The sequence below is a fragment of the Scylla paramamosain genome, unplaced genomic scaffold (assembly GCF_035594125.1).
Source record: "Scylla paramamosain isolate STU-SP2022 unplaced genomic scaffold, ASM3559412v1 Contig11, whole genome shotgun sequence".
Classification (NCBI taxonomy): Eukaryota; Metazoa; Arthropoda; class Malacostraca; order Decapoda; family Portunidae; genus Scylla; species Scylla paramamosain.
In genome coordinates, this window is record NW_026973676.1 from 762501 (window position 1) to 780000 (window position 17500).

The following is a 17500-nucleotide window of genomic DNA, read 5'->3' on the forward strand; positions in this document are numbered from 1 at the left end:
CGCAGGGTAATAATAAGGCTGAGAAAGGCCCACTGAAGGTACAAATCCCCAAAGAGTAGTTAAATTAAATGGTGCGAGGAAAAAACTAAAGTGGTGTTCTCAGTAGGTGGTGCGTGACATCCCTCACTCAGGCAGGCAGGAACACTGAGACACCAGGGATTCCACACCTTACCTTCCCTTGTCTCCTCGCTTGTTAACCCGAGGGATAAGTATTAACAGTATTCTCATAACAATAAACCATGCTCAAGAGTGTTTCTCCTCTTCATAATGTTGAAATATTTTTAGCCTGTCACTAGAGCCGTAAAAAAAAAAAAAAAAAAAAAAAAAAAAAAAATATATATATATATATATATATATATATATATATATATATATATATATATATATATATATATATATATATATATATATATACACGAATGACTTCAACTAGAGTCTTTTAAGTGTAGTGGAGGTGCGGCGCAGAAATGTTTCAGAGTACAGGCCTTAGTGCTCATCGTCTCACACTTACTGACTGATTCCTGCTCAGCTTCACCACGTCCCTGGCATCACGACCCTTGCAACACGCCTCCTCCTTCACCTTTCCCTCTTCCTGCCCCCTCCTCCCCTCTCACTCCTGTCACCCCCTTCAAGATACATCCGAGATACAGCAATACATGTAACAGTGATTTATTCAGACGTCTGAAGCACTGAAACACTGAAACATTGAAGAAGCGAGTTGAAAGATCGGGTGAAATAATGAAAAGGAAAGAGTTAACCAGTGATTGAGGTGGTTAGCCTGCTCTGCGCGACTCGGTGTGAGCAGACGTCATCACTGAACAGCTGAGCGGGGAAGCAGGGAGGGAGGGAGGGAGCAAGATGGAGATCGTTTTAAAATATAGGTAGCAAGTTAGTTATTTTGTTTATTTATAGAAATGAAAATGAATGAACGTAACGATGAAAGACCAAGAAATAGAAGGAGAACAACGCAGAGAAGGAGGAAACAAGACAAAGACGATAATAATTCAGTAGGAAAACTTCAACTGGAGCTGTTCCTACCGGCCGCCACTACTTACTTGCCTGGCTGGAAGTACACGGTTACTTCACATCACCTCACCTCACCTCACCACACCACACTCACCTCAGTCAGCCTGCCAGCACCTCACTCGTGTCCTCGCCTTCACGCCGCCACTAAAGTCACTTCCCACACGCAGCACAGACCAGTACTTTCCCTGCTACACACTCGCTCTTCTTTACACTCTCTGCACCCTCCACTCCCCTTCTACCCTCCCTCCACCAGCGCTCCCTCCCTCCACCAGTTTTCTAGTTCCGTGTTATATTTCAGTGAATAAACGAGTGACATCAGTTGTAAATATTTCACCCACACTTACCAAACAAATAAAAGATTTAGACCTCCACTGAAATGTTCATGATTACACAGAGATTACCCAACTTTGCGTGACAGGCAGGCGTGACGTGTCCAAGGGAGGGGAGGAGTGAAGGGAGGGTCAGCGGAGGAATACAGGGAGGGAGAGGAACGAAGGAGAAGCAGTTAGAGGAGATCCACTCACAGGATTCTGCGTTGTTGATTTGTGTGTGGAAGTATCGTGGGTTTTGCCTGCCTCCATTGTTGCTCGTCTGCTGAAATAAGTAAGTGACAGAGAGAGAGAGAGAGAGAGAGAGAGAGAGAGAGAGAGAGCACAGCTACGAGTACAACACTCAACCAGTGACACCAACAAGGAAAACCCATCACCACCACCATTACTATTACCACCAACACCATTCCTTCTTCACAGATATCCGCACCACCACCACCACTATCACCATCACCATGCTTATCACCACTATCACCACCACCACTGTTCCTGCCTCCCAGTCCATTATCTCCGCCACCACCACCATCACCACCACTATCACCGCCATCACCATCCAATTAAGGAACACAAGGCGATGCACCAGATATTAATGAAAGCGCGCCATTATAACCTGCCATTAATTGCTGCCTCCTCTAATGACCCATCAGCGCCATTACCTCCTCCTCCTCCTTCCTTCCTCCTCGTTTTCTTTATCTTGTTTCTCTCCACCACTCTTATTCTTCTCTATCTATCTTCCACCTCCATCATCACCATTTCCACCATTATCAACACCTCCTCCTCCTCCTCCTCCCCATTACATCAATTAACCACCTAATCACTGCCTCCCGCCATTGGCTCCTTCCTAACAGGATAATTGGCGGCCGCTGATTGACTGAGAGAGTTAGGCAGTTAGCGGAACATAATCTGGGTAAAGGGAGGAGGAGGAGGAGGAAGAAGGAAGAGGAGAAAAAGTGTTTATGACGAATGTTGAGGTGTAAGAATGATGAGGAGGAGGAAGAGGAAAAGAAGGAAGAAGAAGAGGAGGAGGGGGAGATAAAGACAAGGTGTTTTATGAGGGCCTGGAATGAAAAGAACGAAGATGAACGGTGAGGAGGAGGAGGAGGAGGAGGAGGAAGGGAAGTAGAAGGAAGAGAAGAAGAAGGTGTATCAGTGAAGGATTCCAAGATGTACTGGAGGAAGAGGAGGAGGAGGAGGAAGAGAAGGAGGAGGAGTAGGAGCAGGAGGCGGGAGGAAGGAGGAATGATATCAATAAATGAAGAAGAGAAAGAGAAGAAATAAAGATGAACAATGAAACGCGAAGGAGGAGGAGGAAGAGGAGGAAAGAGTAATGATATTAGTAAAAGAGAAAGAGGAAAAGGATCACGGATGAAAGAAAGAGGAAGAAGGAAATGGGGAGAAGGAAGGAGGATGAACACGGAGAAGGGAGGAGGAAATAGGGGAGAGAGAGGCGGCGATTCTATGGGCGGTATAAGATTACAGTGATATGTTAGGACACGACCCTCCACCCACCTCTCTCTCTCTCTCTCTCTCTCTCTCTCTCTCTCTCTCTCCGCTATTGCGCTGTTCAGTCTCAGTTCCTAGTGTTGTTTGTTATATGTTATTTTTGTTGCCTAAAAGATTGTATGGTTTAATTTCTGTCAGATTTGTTATGTTGTCTAAGGTGACAGAGGTGGATTTGCTGTAATGATAATGTTTGGGTTCTGTCTCTCACTCATTTTCTGTCTCTTATTTTCCTGTATTTCCATCACTTCCGCTTTCAATCTTTTACTGTCTTTCAGTATCTTTATTTTATTTTCGCTTTCTATTTGCTATGTCCTTTTAGTATTTGCATCACTTTCTCTTCTTATCTCCTATCTTTTGTATTTTTATCTATTTCTGTCTATTTTTTCCCACTGCCTTCATCGCCTCCACTTTCCATCCATCAATATTTTCATCGCCTCTTCTCTTCCTACGATGTACTTTAATGTATTACTATATATTTAAGTATAGGTTAAGATAGGCTATCTTGATTTACCCCGCTTTAAACTTGTATCATCATAACTTAAGTGCATCAAACTTTCTCAGTAAATTGTTAAACTACTAAACTGGCAATGACACACACAAGCCCGAGAATCCTATCTGTAACACATGGTGTTTGATGGTGGTCACTATACAAATTATTTCTGTATATTGCTCGTTTCATATTTGTTTGTTTCATAGTATTTGCTCGTTTCATATGATAACTACCTAGGAATAATGAGTGTTAATGAGTGTTTCATTTGTGTATGAATCCCTCGAGCGGTAAACCGAGGGAAGGTAGCTCAGGGAGGGAGGTCAAGCCGGCAGTCTATTTGTGGCATAGCAGCCGCACACACCTTGTTGGATTGAAACCTGTGGATTTATTTCCTGTGAGCGCCAGAGACTGGTGAGTGTTCCTCTATTACATTTGTGATAGGTTTAGGAATATATTAGGAAAGTGTAGTACTTTGTTGCTAGTTATTCTCTCCTGTTGTATTTACTTTACGGTACACCCAGAACTGTTACATATATGTTGTGTTTTTTGTGATATTTCAACGTAAATTGTCATAGTTAGGTAATTAAACATGCATGCGAGATTTGTGACCCAGAAGGGTGTTTACACCGTAAAGAGAGTTACCATAGCTTGTTAGCTAGTGGGTGGCGGGGGGAGGGGGCAGAAGAGGAGAGAAGTGAGAGCGGGGGAGAGGGTCGCCACACCAACACGCTTAATTTAGACGCGCTTAACTTTCGCGAACACCTTCACGCGAGAAAAGAGCAAGAGAGCGGGAAAGACGGAAGATCTCTATTGAGGGAGAGGAAGGAAACGAAGGGTGGAGGAGGAAAGGAGGAAGGAAGAGGAGGGAGGAAAAGTCAGGAGCATGATCGCGAAAATATGTTCCGAGGGTGTAAATCAGTGAATCTTTCCCCTCTAACCTAGGAGAGAGAAAGATTGATAGTATCCCCCCCCTCTCTCTCTCTCTCTCTCTCTCTCTCTCTCTCTCTCTCTCTCTCTCTCTCTCTCTCTCTCTCCCGAAGCGATGTAATTCAAGTTTTCTCCCTCCCTCCCCTTTTCCTCCTCCTTCCCTTCCTTTCTCTCTCTCTCTCTCTCTCTCTCTCTCTCTCTCTCTCTCTCTCTCTCTCTCAACCATGAAACCAAAAAAAGCAACACTACTACTACTACAACTACTTCTACTATTATTATTAGTAGTAGTAGTAGTAGTTGTTGTTGTTTTATTATCGTTGTTGTTAGTATTGTTATTATTATTAGTTGCAGTATTATTATTATTATTATTATTATTATTATTATTGCTACTACTTCTATTACTGCTGTTACCATCATGATCATCATCATCATCATGAGAAAGTGTCATTTTCAACCAAAGTATGTATCCCTGCTTCGTTTCACACACACACACACACACACACACACACACACACACACACATGTAAGCTTCCCTGTTATGGCCCATGGCCTTGAGGGGGTCCATGCCCCCCGCCGCGCAGCTGGCCAGCCCCGGTAACCTGCGTAGGGGAGGGGAAGGGAGGTTAAGGGAGGTGCTGCTAATTGATTCGAGCAGGTGAGTGATGAGAGAGAGAGAGAGAGAGAGAGAGAGAGAGAGAGAGAGAGAGAGAGAGAGAGAGAGAGCTTTTTGATTTTTTTTTATGAATACCAAATTTATTACAAATAGAAATCTCTCTCTCTCTCTCTCTCTCTCTCTCTCTCTCTCTCTCTCTCTCTCTCTCTCTCTCTCTCTCTCTCTCTCTCTCACACCTGTAGGTACACGCTGACTAGTCTGGGCTCATCACCTCCTCACTCTTCATATTGAGAGGCGAGGCCATCATGGTGGACCCGCCTCTCAGTGCCAGGCCAGCGGGGGAAGGGGAGGAGGGTGTTAGTGCTAGTGGTGGTGGTGGTGGTGGTGGGGGGAAGAGGGGTGAAGGTAGTGGTGGTGGCGGTGGTGGGAAGAGGAGAGGGAAGCTAGTGGTGGTGGGGGTGGTAGTGGTAGCAGTGGTGATGAAGAGGGATGGAGAAGTAAGTGGTGGTGATGGTGGTGGTATGACGTAGTAATAGTAGTAGCAGTAGGAGGAAGAGGGGGAGGAGCAGCAGTAGTAGTTATTTTAGCAGTATGTGACAAATAACACCCATATTTTTCTTTGGTGACGTGAAATACTATTGTTATTTTTACTTGTTCTTACTTATTGTTATTGTTACTTGTGTCTGGTGTTCACTCATTCACTTCAGGTCTTCCTCTAATTCTTCCTTCCTTGATTCCCTCGTGTCTCTTTTCCCCTCTCCCTCACTCACTTTCTTTGCAAACTCTCCTTTCCCTTTCATTTCCTGTCACTCTTTGCATCTCGTCTTTTTGTCTTTCCCATTTCCCATTCTCTCCCTTTGTTTTCATCTTTCTCTTCTTCCTTTTCTTCATTTCTTCATTTATATTTATCTCTTTTCCTTTCTTGATTCTTTCCTTCTTTTCTTTTCCATCTCCTTCAATACTCCATCTCTCTTTACGTATTTTTTCCTCTTTTATTTCTTTATTCTTCTTTTGTTTTCTTTTACCTCTCTTTTTTTCTATTTTTCCCCCCTTGCTTTTCCATTTGATTCCATCTTTCAACCATGGTTTTTTTTAATTTTCCTCATCTTTCCCTTATTTCTAAATCATATCTTCCTTCCTTCCCTCTCTTCCTTCCTTCCTTCCTTCCCTGCTTTGCATCCTCTTCCTCTCTCTCCATCGTATACCCTCTCTCTCTCTCTCCTCTCTCTCTCCAGTTTCTTACCCTCTCTCTCTCTCTCCTCTCTCTCTCCAGTTTCTCCTAAGTATCTTTCCTTCTCTACTTATCCTCTCCTTTCCTTCCGTCTACCTTCCTCTCTCACTGCTCTCCTCTCCTTTCCTCTCCTCTGCATCTCCACCATTACTAATGCCTAATTTTCACTTAATCTCGTTTCTGTTACATAAGGACAAAAGGTTAGATTTTCCTGTAGGGTGAATGAGTGTTTAAAGAACGAGTAGTTAGTTAAAATACACTAATATTTCATCGTTCGCTTCCCCTTTTTTTGTTTATGAATCTATGTATGCCGTTCTCTTTTCATCTAGTGCGCGCGTACACACACACACACACACACACACACACACACACACACACACACCTACACCTACAACCTGTCCTTTTCCTCCTCCTCTTCCTCCTCCTCTTCCTCCTCCTCCTTCTCCTCCTCCTCCTGCAGTACTCGCCCTGTGTCTTGTTTTGCAGGTTGTACCCCAGCAGGCCCCTCTTCAGGTCCAGCGGGTTCTCTGGTAAGTACAGGCTGCAGGTCCCTCGTACATCGTGGTGGTGGTGTCAGGGCTCTCTCTCTCTCTCTCTCTCTCTCTCTCTCTCTCTCTCTCTCTCTCTCTCTCTCTCTCTCTCTCTCTCTCTCTCGTAATCTTTTCTTACTTGCTTGTTGATTTGTTTTTCTTTTTATTTGTTTTTCTTTTCTCTTGTTTTTTTTTTTTTTTTACTTATGTATTTTACGGAATTATTTTTTTTGTTATTTTTCTATGTCTGTGTATTTTAGTATGTTTGTTCGTTTGTTTGTTTGCTCTCTTTCCTTTCTTTGAGCGTTTTCCTACTTTTCTTATTTATTCTATTATTACTTTTCTTATTTCTTCCGTTATTTTTTCCTTCCCTTTCTTTCTCTTGTGTTCTTGCTCTTATTCTTCTTCCCTCTTCTTTCTTCCCAATGTTTTAGTTCTCTGCATTATTATTATTATTATTATTATTATTATTATTATTATTATTATTATTATTATTATTATTATTATTTCCATTCCTTCTGTTACTTCTTTGTTTTTTCTCGATTACTTGAAAGTTTGTCAATCTTATAATTATGTCATCGTGTCTTCACTGTATTTAATTTCCATGACGATTTTTTCTTTTCTCTCATATATATATATATATATATATATATATATATACGAGTATATATATATATATATATATATATATATATATATATATATATATATATATATATATAGTAAAACTGTATTCAAATCATTCTCAATCATACTCATATTTTCCCGAAACGATTGCCTTTTGTTTCTCGTAAGACTCTCGTTTGCTTCAGCCATATGCACACTTTTGTCTTTTTATTTTAAACACAACACTTTTTTTTTTATTTTGTATTCAAAGAAGTTTCACGATTTTTTTTTTTTTTTTTGTATGGTGCTTTAATTCCGCTTCTATATATTTTCTTGTCTCTATCTTTTTTTATTATTATTCCACATTGTTCTGTTGTATTTTTTCAGCTATTGATGTTGTTGTTGTTAAAATCTGCTTTTTCTTTTCTTTGTTTCCTTACCTCCTTATTTTCAGTTTCACAGTATTGTTATTTGTTGTTGTTGTTGTTGTTCTGAAATTCTGTTTTTTGTCTATTTCTTGTGTCTTCGTCTTGTTATTTTCAATTCCACAATGTTGTGTTATTTTGTTTGTCACTGACCAATATTCATCGTTCCTTTCAAAGCCTTCCATGCACGTGACAGCCACACACATGCACGCACGCTCACGCCCACACACACCCACGCAAACACACACACCCACACCCACGCAAACCCACACACACACACACACACACACACACACACACACACACACACACACACACACACACATACCAGCACACGTCCACATTTTCAAGCCAGATGTGTTACCTACAGGCCGCGCACACACGCACATGGAAACACACACATGTGCGCACACACAGACGTAGGGGGAAGCACGCAAATACACACACACTTTGTTTCCACGCAAGTGTTCTGTTGTGTTCGTCCACGACACGCCCGCGCTGCTCCACGGCCGCCACGGAAACTGCACGGTATACTGATAATATTACTAATAATAATAATAATAATAATAATAATAATAGGATGAAAATACTGGTTTGCTGGTAAGAGAGAGAGAGAGAGAGAGAGAGAGAGAGAGAGAGAGAGAGAGAGAGAGAGAGAGAGAGAGAGAGAGAGAGAGAATCACGCTGTTTCACCATTAGTGTGGATTGACTCATTCTTAAGTAATGGAGTCCACCAACCCCCCCGTTACCTCTCTCTCTCTCTCTCTCTCTCTCTCTCTCTCTCTCTCTCTCTCCATCCTTCTTTGCTTCCACGTTTCTTCCCTCCCTCCCTCTCTCCCTTCCTCTCCCTCCCCTCTCCCTCTTCCTCCCTCTCCCTTTTCCTCTCCGTCCCTCCCAATCCTCTCCCTCCCTCCCAATCTGAGGACTAATAAACATTACAAATATGCCATTAAGCCCATTCCTTCACCCTCTGCCTCAGAGAGAGAGAGAGAGAGAGAGAGAGAGAGAGAGAGAGAGAGAGAGAGAGAGAGAGAGAGAGAGAGAGAGAAAGTTTAGACTTTTTAGCATTAGTCGTGTCAGTGGATCAGTGTGTGTGTGTGTGCGTGCGTGTGTGTGTGTGTGTGTGTGTGATATAGGCAGATATGTAGGTAGATAGATAAATAAATAAGTAGGTCGGTAAGTAGATAGATAGATAGATAGATAAATAAATAGATAGATCGACTGATGAACAGACACTGGGAGACTCACTGAATGATCGATAAGTTAAAAGACACATGAATTTTCTGCCAAACGTTGGTGCACAAAACAACAGCCTCGTTATCCTCATTGCCACGGAGCCTTGAATACCCACGCGGCAGTATTAGCAACACACGCCTTCTTGCCGCCCACACGCGCACCGTTTGTTACCAGTTCGATCCTTGACGCACTCACGCCCTATAAAAAGCAGGAGACACACTCATACAGCGTGACGCAACTCAGAATGCATCACACTGAATTTCTCCTTCACAGACTCCTTGCGTGAGTACTGTTGCATTTCAAAGCGTGGAGGGAGAGAGAGAGCAATGACTGTATATCTAAGTCAAGTTCTCTAGCTACAGGCAGTGGGGAAAGTCTCGTTATGAAGTTCTGTAGCCAGTTCATCTCTAGTTCATGTTATCTAGCTACAGACAGTGAGGAAAGTCCCATTCATCATTCAGTTCATTAAGTTCTGTAGCCAGTTCATCTCTAGTTCAAGTTCTCTAGCTACAGGCAGTGAGGAAAGTCCCATCCATCATTCAGTTCATGAAGTTCTGTAGCCAGTTCATCTCTAGTTCAAGTTCTCTAGCTACAGGCAGTGAGGAAAGTCCCATTCACCATTCAGTTCAGAAAAGTCCCATTCATCATTCAGTTCATTAAGTTGTGTAGCCAGTTCATCTCTAGTTCAAGTTCTCTAGATACAGGCAGTGAGGAAGGTCCCAGACATCATTCAGTTCATTAAGTTGTGTAGCCAGTTCACCTCTAGGTCAGTTCAGGTTCTCTATCCATGAACAATGAGGAAAGCTTCCTGTGTCATTCATTTCCTTGGTCAGCGTCTTCCAGTGACCAGAAGTGCATTAAAGTGCTGTACATCAGACCTTACAATTTAGATTTTTATTATTTTTTTAGAGTTATTGTTATAAATAAATACCACTTACTTTGTCTTAGTCTGTTTCACTTTCATGTATTTGTTTGCATTTATCTGTAATTTCGATTCTATTCATTATTGGAGTCATAATTATAGACGAGTACCACAGAGTTCGTTTCAGTCTGCTTCTCTCTCTCTCTCTCTCTCTCTCTCTCTCTCTCTCTCTCTCTCTCTCTCTCTCTCTCTCTCTCTCTCTCTCTCTCTCTCTCTCTCTCTCTCTGTGTGTGTGTGTGTCATATTGTTATTTGCAATATTACTTACACGTACACCTTAATAATCTGTGGTCAGTTAACAATCTCAGTCTGGATCTAAATTCTGAATGAAGGCGTGTGTTTGTGCATAGTTTGGTTGAGTGTGCAGTGCCTTGCCAAAAAGAAATCACTTCACATTATCTCTTAGAAACCATTTGCTTTGAGTGCCGCAGTGTGCATCAGTCTGTCTCGCTTCCGTGTCGGTGTCTGCATTCCTGTGTTATTTCGTACACTGCACGAGGGGTTACGAGAAAAAATCGCTTTGTATTTCCTCTCTGAAACCATTTGTTTTGAGTGACAGCAAAAGGCGCCTTGGAAAAGATAACTTAGTCTAAAAATTGTTGTATAGAGTGTCTAAAATAAAAGTATAGAATGTACACACTGCATTGTATAGAAAAATATGGAATGATTTGCATCCAGCGACGTGTGTTCAGTGTTCATTGTTGTCTCGCATTGTTATGCGAGAAGTGGCTCACTCCGTACCGTGAACAAGTTGGGGCATAGAAAAGGCGTGGCTGTCTCCAACATATTGTAACATTGCGTATACGATCTGGTACCGAGACACACGTTAATACGAATCCTTAAACGCTTGAGGTGTGGCGTGGTGATGGTGGCTGTTATCGCTGCCATGTGCCGTGTGACCGAGAGCGTTATCGGCACCGCGGTGTTCACGGCCACGCTGGGAGTGCGACAAGGCTCCCCGACATCGTGCCTACTGTTCGTTCTTTACGTTAATGATTTGATTCAATTAATAAAAGAGAACTGTGAGAACGATGGGTTTTTAAAGTGGCTGCATGTTTTAATACTGATGGATGATACACCGTTTTGCTTGCTGCAGCACGCGAAAGAATGATCTCCAAGTTATCTCTAATGAAGCGATTTTGCGATGATTACGGCATGAAGGTAAATGAGTCCACCACCATCACCACCATCACCACACCACATCACTACGTCTCAGCTTCACTTGTCTAAATTTACCACGTAACGCACATCACACGCGTCGCCGCTCCTACACACACACACACACACACACACACACACACACACAGAAAGAGGAATTATGAGTGTGATATAAATATGTTGATTCGTCCGTGGAAGTCTTAAGCACAGCGAGAAGTGCCCGAGGGGAGTGGGCGGCGAGTGGGCGGGAGCGGACGCGGGAGTGGGCGGGGGTAGGCACATGTTGACAAATAACGGGCGCGTGGGAGGGCAGGTTCAGGTGAACACACGCACGCTGGCACACTCACCTGAGACTGTGCGTGCAGGCGTGCAGGTGTGCAGGTGTGGGGTCGGTACAGGCACGTGATGGACCTAAGGGTGGTTGCCAGGGCGTACTGATCCTGAGGGCGGCGGGGGAGATGCGGAGGGGGAAATTCAGGGGGAAATGTAGCGATGCGCGCGGGTGAGGCAGCGCCCCGCCACCGCCCACCGGCCCCGCCCACCGCTCGCTGCCACACGCCACTCCGAGCCTTATCGGGGCGTGGCGTGCGGGTGGCGTGGCGGGCGGGTGGGCGAAGGAGACGCCGCACCCGACCAATGGGAGGCCTCGGGAGGGCTGGGGCGGGGCGCTGCCACCACCACCAGGATATTAATTACACGGACTCCCGCCATTCTTCCCTCCCTCCCTCATTCCCTCCTTCCCTCCAACCTTCACCTTCCTCCTCCTGCCCCCTCTTCCTCCTCCTCCTCCTCCTCCTCCTCCTTGTGAGCCCTACAGCCACACCACCACCACCACCACCACCACTACTCCGAGGCCTCATTACCACCCCAAACACGCCCAGGGAGCTACCTTTCTTCACCTCTCTCTCTCTCTCTCTCTCTCTCTCTCTCTCTCTCTCTCTCTCTCTCTCTCTCTCTCTCTCTCCCATCACCATAATCACACTTTTTTCAAGACATCCCTCCTCCTCCTCCTCCTCTTCCTCCCCCTCCTCCTCCTCCTCCTCCTCTTTCCCTTCAGTGTGTGAGGCTACTGTGTCTCCTCCAGTATTCGTAAGTCAACTTAGTCAGGACCTCGAGATCTGTTGATGTTTGTCTTCCTTTGTATTCCTTTGCACTTCTCCTCTTCCTCTTCTTCCTCTTCCTCTTACACCTCTTACCTCTCCCCCTTCCTCTTACTTCTCCTCCTCCTCCTCTCTATTCTGTCTCTTCACCCTGATGTCCTCTCTGCTCTGTGGCAAGTTAGAAGTAATTACTAAACAGTCTTGCAAGGCCATTAAGATCTCTTGTTGTTTGGTCTTCCTTTGTATTCCTTTGCACTCCTCCTCCTCCTCCTCCATGTACATCCGCCGCGGGGACACTCCAGCCTCATAAACACTCTGAAACTCTTAAGGGATTCCAGCTTAGTTCAGAAGCAGAGAGAGAGAGAGAGAGAGAAAGAGAGAGAGAGAGAGAGAGAACCTTGCACCTCATTTTCTAGGCGCCTCCGCTCCTGACAACGACGTGTTTACCAGATCCGCTCTTCTCTCTCTCTCTCTCTCTCTCTCTCTCTCTCTCTCTCTCTCTCTCTCTCTCTCTCTCTCTCTCTCTGATACTGACGGTGTTTTTATAATTTTTGTGGGTTTTTTTAATATTTTTTGTCTATTTATCTATTTGTTTTTACGTGTGTGTGTTTGTTTGTTGGTTTTTGTTTGTTTGTTTATCTTGATTACTTTTTTTTTGTCTTGTCTAGTTTAGTTTGTCTCTGAGTGTTCGTTTGTGTGTACGTGTGTGTATCTATGCGTCTCTCTCTCTCTCTCTCTCTCTCTCTCTCTCTCTCTCTCTCTCTCTCTCTCTCTCTTTTCTGCACACTCTCTAGCTGTAGCTGTTGAGTGTGTGTGAGGGAGGAGGACCACGCTGGGGAGGCGTACATGAGTTTGGGGAGGATGAAAGTAAGGTACACCCCCTTAACTCATCTGTCGGCGTCCCCAGCGACCTGAGTCTGCGCAGCATGTACAGCCTGTAGGTAGCTGATCTCACGGTGCTGGCGACATGCTGCTTCCAGGTCAGCTGGTCGTCCACCGTGACTCCGAGAAGCTTGGCACATTGGACCACCTGGAGGGGGTGAGGGCCCACTGTGAGCTGGGGAGGGGGCACTGGTACAGAGGAGGTACAGCAATGCATCACCACAGTTTTGCTGTGGTTGATGGTCATCCTGCTCTTTTCCGTCCACGTCTGCAGTCGCTCCAGAATTGCTTGCAGTGGCGAGTAGTCCTGGTTCTTGGTGGAAACTGGGACGCCCACGGTGCAGTCGTCCACATACTTCCAGCGATGAGGGGTGTCGGTGAGGGCGTCGTTAATGAGGAGGAGGAAGCATAGAGGACCCATCTTGGTCCCCTGGGGGACCCCACATGTCAGCTGTTGGAAATTAGAGACAGAGCCCTGATAGCGAACGGCCTGACGCCTCCCTGTGAGGAAGTCGGCTAGCCACGCTATCAGGTTAGGAGGGAGACCCAGACTTACTGCCTTGCTGATGACAACAGTGTGATCAACAAGATCAAAGGCTTTTTTGAAGTTTTGTGTGTGTGTGTGTGTGTGTGTGTGTGTGTGTGTGTGTTTAAAAGTATTGCCATTAACATATACGTATTTTCCTTACAGTTGAAGTATTTGTATTACTTTTATACGTGTTGTTTTCACCGTATGTTCTTCTGTTTAAGTATATTTTACAGTGTAAGAAATGGCGTGACTTTGTAAGTATTATTCTGCACCATCTAAGTATGTTAGATTTCATGTTTTCACGGTTTAAGTGTGTGCAGTTCCTCTTTATAAAGGAGATTAAGTTACAGCGCGTCATACTTACGCGCACACACACACACACACACACACACACACACACACACACACACACACACACACACACACACTATATCACCTCCCACAAACACATCCATGCAACAAAGGCCTCAATTACCAGCCATTAGAGAGAGAGAGAGAGAGAGAGAGAGAGAGAGAGAGAGAGAGAGAGAGAGAGAGAGAGAGAGAGAGAGAGAGAGAGGGTACGAGTATATGGAGTCTTAATGGTATGTGATAACAGGTAAGTAAGAGGCGGTGATGGTGGTGGTAGTGTTTTTATCATCTGTCTTATTGATACTGTAAATTAAGGATAGGAATTGTACAAAAAATGGAAGAGGAATTAACAAATCTAGAAGGTTATACGTAGGTGTGCGTTTCTCTTATCATCTCTCCTCTTCCCTCCGCTCTTCTTCTCCCCTCACCTTCTTATTAACACAGATCGAAGTTTATAAAGAACACGATACCAGACAAAAAGAGAATAAGAAAACAACGCCACCACTTCACGACAAGATAATCAAGGAATTCTCAGATACAAAGATAAATATTGTAAGAGATTTGATATGCTGAATGAGTCTCCGTAATGTGAAATGAGTGAGGATGACGGCTTCATCTAACCAGGTATTGAGGGAACAAGTTAAATACCTCCCACATCTTGCCTTGACCACCTCGTTAGTTAGAATTAGTGCTGTTATTGTGCCTTACTGATAATTATGAAAGGAAAACTCGTAAAGAAAGAACGTAAAGTTCCCGTAAACTGGATCATTATTTGAATTCAGGAGAGGTAGGGGTGTGATATTAAATACACCAACTTTATTAAAAATGGTGAAATACTGGACGAGGAGTGGAGAGCTAATGTTATTCTTGTGTGTGTAAGTCAAGTGGTGGTACAGACAGGTGCGTTGTTGTGTTGTCCTCGTTAATTAAATACCAGGACATAAGAAGTGCTTTAGTGGGGAAACAGACTTAAGATAATGCTCTCTTTGTCTGTGATGTAATGTCATTTGATGTAATAAACTCTTTTTCTCTCATTAAGTCTAGCAAGTTTACCAGTAAGGATTAAGTTCAGTCTGGCTGCAGGATTAATAGTCTTGCTTGTAATAGTAATGTGATGGGAAGGACAGATGGTTTGTGTTCTGTCAGTAAGCAAAGGACGACCACTTGAAATTACATCTTGCACAGGTTGTAATTAAGATGGGCAGCTTCATAAAGGTAATGTATGACACCTGTCCTATTGAAGTTAAGGAGAGTAATATAATAGAATAATGGAATATGGCGAAACAGATTTAAGATGCATTAGAAATTACACCTTTACACTTTTAATTTAGGCGAGTAGACATATAAAGGTAATATATTGGTAATTCATCACACCTGTCTTATTGAAGTTAAGGACAGTTATATAATACAGTAATACAGAAATACGGCTAATATACTTACGAGATACCTTCTCTCGTCGTAAGATATCTATCTCGTAAGATACCTTCTCTCGTCGAGCAAAGAGGAGTCACTTAAAATTACACCTTTGCAAATTTGATTAAGGTAGTTAGGCATATAAAAATAGCATACTGCACCTATCTGTTTTAATTAATAGCAGTAATATAATACAGGTGTGATTAAACGAGGAATGATCATATAAAATTTCACCTTCACACAGCTCAAGGCCAGCGGGAATGTGAGGGCAATACATCACGTGTATCTTATTGAAGTTAAGGACCAGAACCCCGCAGCCCGGCAGGAGTGCTGTGGGGCAAAACTCATAAGCCCTGGGAGAGAAATGAAGAGAATAATATTATGCATAAGATGGAAAGACAGACACGGCAGGGAAGCTTGGATTAGGGAAGGCACGGAAAGTTGAGGGAAGATATTCTGGCTGACAGGAAGGTGAGGAGATGGAAGGCGCTGCTTGTGTGGGGCGAACATTTGACGGTTAGTATTGCTATCGTCATCATCGTCATCATCGTCATCATCATATTCATCTCTGGGTGCTTTGGGCGCAATAAGCCATGTCACATTGGCATTTTCTTAGACCCCACAATGATGATTACCCGAGTTCATTCTTGCCATTTTTGTCAACATTTACTTATCCACCTTGCTTTGTGTTCCTCGTTCGCTAAGAGATATCAGGCCGAGGTTTGCATTATGAAGCATTTCGCCTTCTTATTTCGACTATCTTTATCAGGCTGTAGTGGAGGTTATTAAGGTTTTCCAAAGGTGTTTTCCTCATAATTCTAGCAAACATTAGAAACTATGTTCATTAAAGTTAGTCATTTTCTTATTTTCTCCATTTCTTAACTGCCATGGAATTATACAAATTGTGTTGACGGTGTTGTGAAATGAATAAAGAGGACGTGTGTCTGGCGAGAGGGAGAAGATAAGAGGTGTGATGGAACGAGGAGAAGAATGTGTGGAGGGCGTAATGAAGTTGAAGATGGAGGAGGAGGAATAGGAGGAGGAGGAGGACAGATAAAATATGTAGGAGGGAATGGAGAATAAAAATTGGAATAGGAGGAGGAGGAGGACAGAGTAAGGAAGATGAAATATGTAGGAGGGAATGGAGAATAAAAATTGGAATAGGAGGAGGAGGAGGACAGAGTAAGGAAGATGAAATATGTAGGAGGGAATGGAGAATAAAAAATTGTCAAATGAGCAAAGTATGAATTATGTACAGAAAACGTGTGCAGGAAATTAAAAAGAAAAAGTGCATGGCAAAGTTTGAGTAGGATGGATATTTTGTTAATTAAAGAGAAAAAGTGAAAGAGGCAGAAAATACATGTACATTTTTAAACACCAAAAATGCAGGTAACCGAAAAAAAAAAAAAAAAAACTAAGGAAAACGTAATATTTAGTAACGTAAACATAATAATAAGAACCAAAGAAAGGAACAAGGGAGAGAGAGAGAGAGAGAGAGAGAGAGAGAGAGAGAGAGAGAGAGAGAGAGAGGGGGGGAGATAATAAAATACAAAACATAGAAAATCAAACAAGGAAAAATTACCTTCACATTTCGTTTTCTTTCTTTATTTTATCCTCTTTTTTTCGCATGATCACATCCATATATTTCTATTCAATTACAAGTGTGAGATATTACCTTGATATATATTACAATTCATAATATATTGCTTTATTTACTTTATCTTCTTTTCGCCAGACGATAAACACTGAGTGAAACATTAAGGCCAGTAACACACTCAAGTCGACCAACTATTTTTACCTCTCTCTGCTCAAAAATTATTCACAGAGACACAGAGAGAGAGAGAGAGAGAGAGAGAGAGAGAGAGAGAGAGAGAGAGAGAGAGAGAGAGAGAGAGAGAGAGAGTCTGTACCTTTAATTCTTTCTTACTTTATGACCATTACTTGTTATTGTGGTAGAGTAATTACTAAAAAATGACGGTAATAATTTTGAAGTTTAGGTAAATAATTTAAAGGTGGAGGAGGACGAGGAGAAGGAGGAGGAGGAGGAGGAAGAGGAGGAAGAATGGGATACCATCATAACTGTAACATTTGTCTCCTCCTCCTCCTCCTCCTCCTCCTCCTCCTCCTCCTCCTCCTCCTCCTCCTCTACCTCCTCCTCCTCGTTTCCTAATGAAAGGTAAACAGTCATTTTCCTCCTCCTCCTCGCCTTCTTCCCTTCCTTCCTGCCTCC

At 43.2% G+C, this 17500-nt stretch overlaps 1 protein-coding gene and 1 long non-coding RNA gene across 7 annotated transcripts in view; one reads left to right on the plus strand and one right to left on the minus strand.

The window, feature by feature from the left end:
- LOC135097083 (uncharacterized) overlaps window positions 1–1278 on the minus strand; it is a 43223-nt gene extending 41945 nt beyond the window's left edge. The window contains exon 1 of one of the 2 annotated variants that reach the window (XR_010265369.1): window positions 1121–1278. This is a non-coding gene — a long non-coding RNA (uncharacterized LOC135097083). The remainder of the gene's footprint in view (window positions 1–1120) is intronic. The other variant, XR_010265368.1, reaches the window with a different exon arrangement.
- Window positions 1279–1485: 207 nt separating this feature from the next.
- The window catches only part of LOC135097079 (uncharacterized), a 33719-nt gene continuing 17704 nt past the window's right edge, over window positions 1486–17500 (plus strand). The window contains exons 1-3 of one of the 5 annotated variants that reach the window (XM_063998843.1): window positions 2447–3759; window positions 6606–6649; window positions 13076–14796. In XM_063998843.1, the coding sequence (XP_063854913.1) occupies window positions 3620–3759; window positions 6606–6649; window positions 13076–13389 (498 nt within the window). In that variant the 5' untranslated portion in view covers window positions 2447–3619 and the 3' untranslated portion in view covers window positions 13390–14796. Of the gene's footprint in view, window positions 1630–2446; window positions 3760–6605; window positions 6650–13075; window positions 14797–17500 lie in introns of those variants that run through there. The other 4 variants (XR_010265365.1, XR_010265366.1, XR_010265367.1 and 1 more) reach the window with 4 other exon arrangements.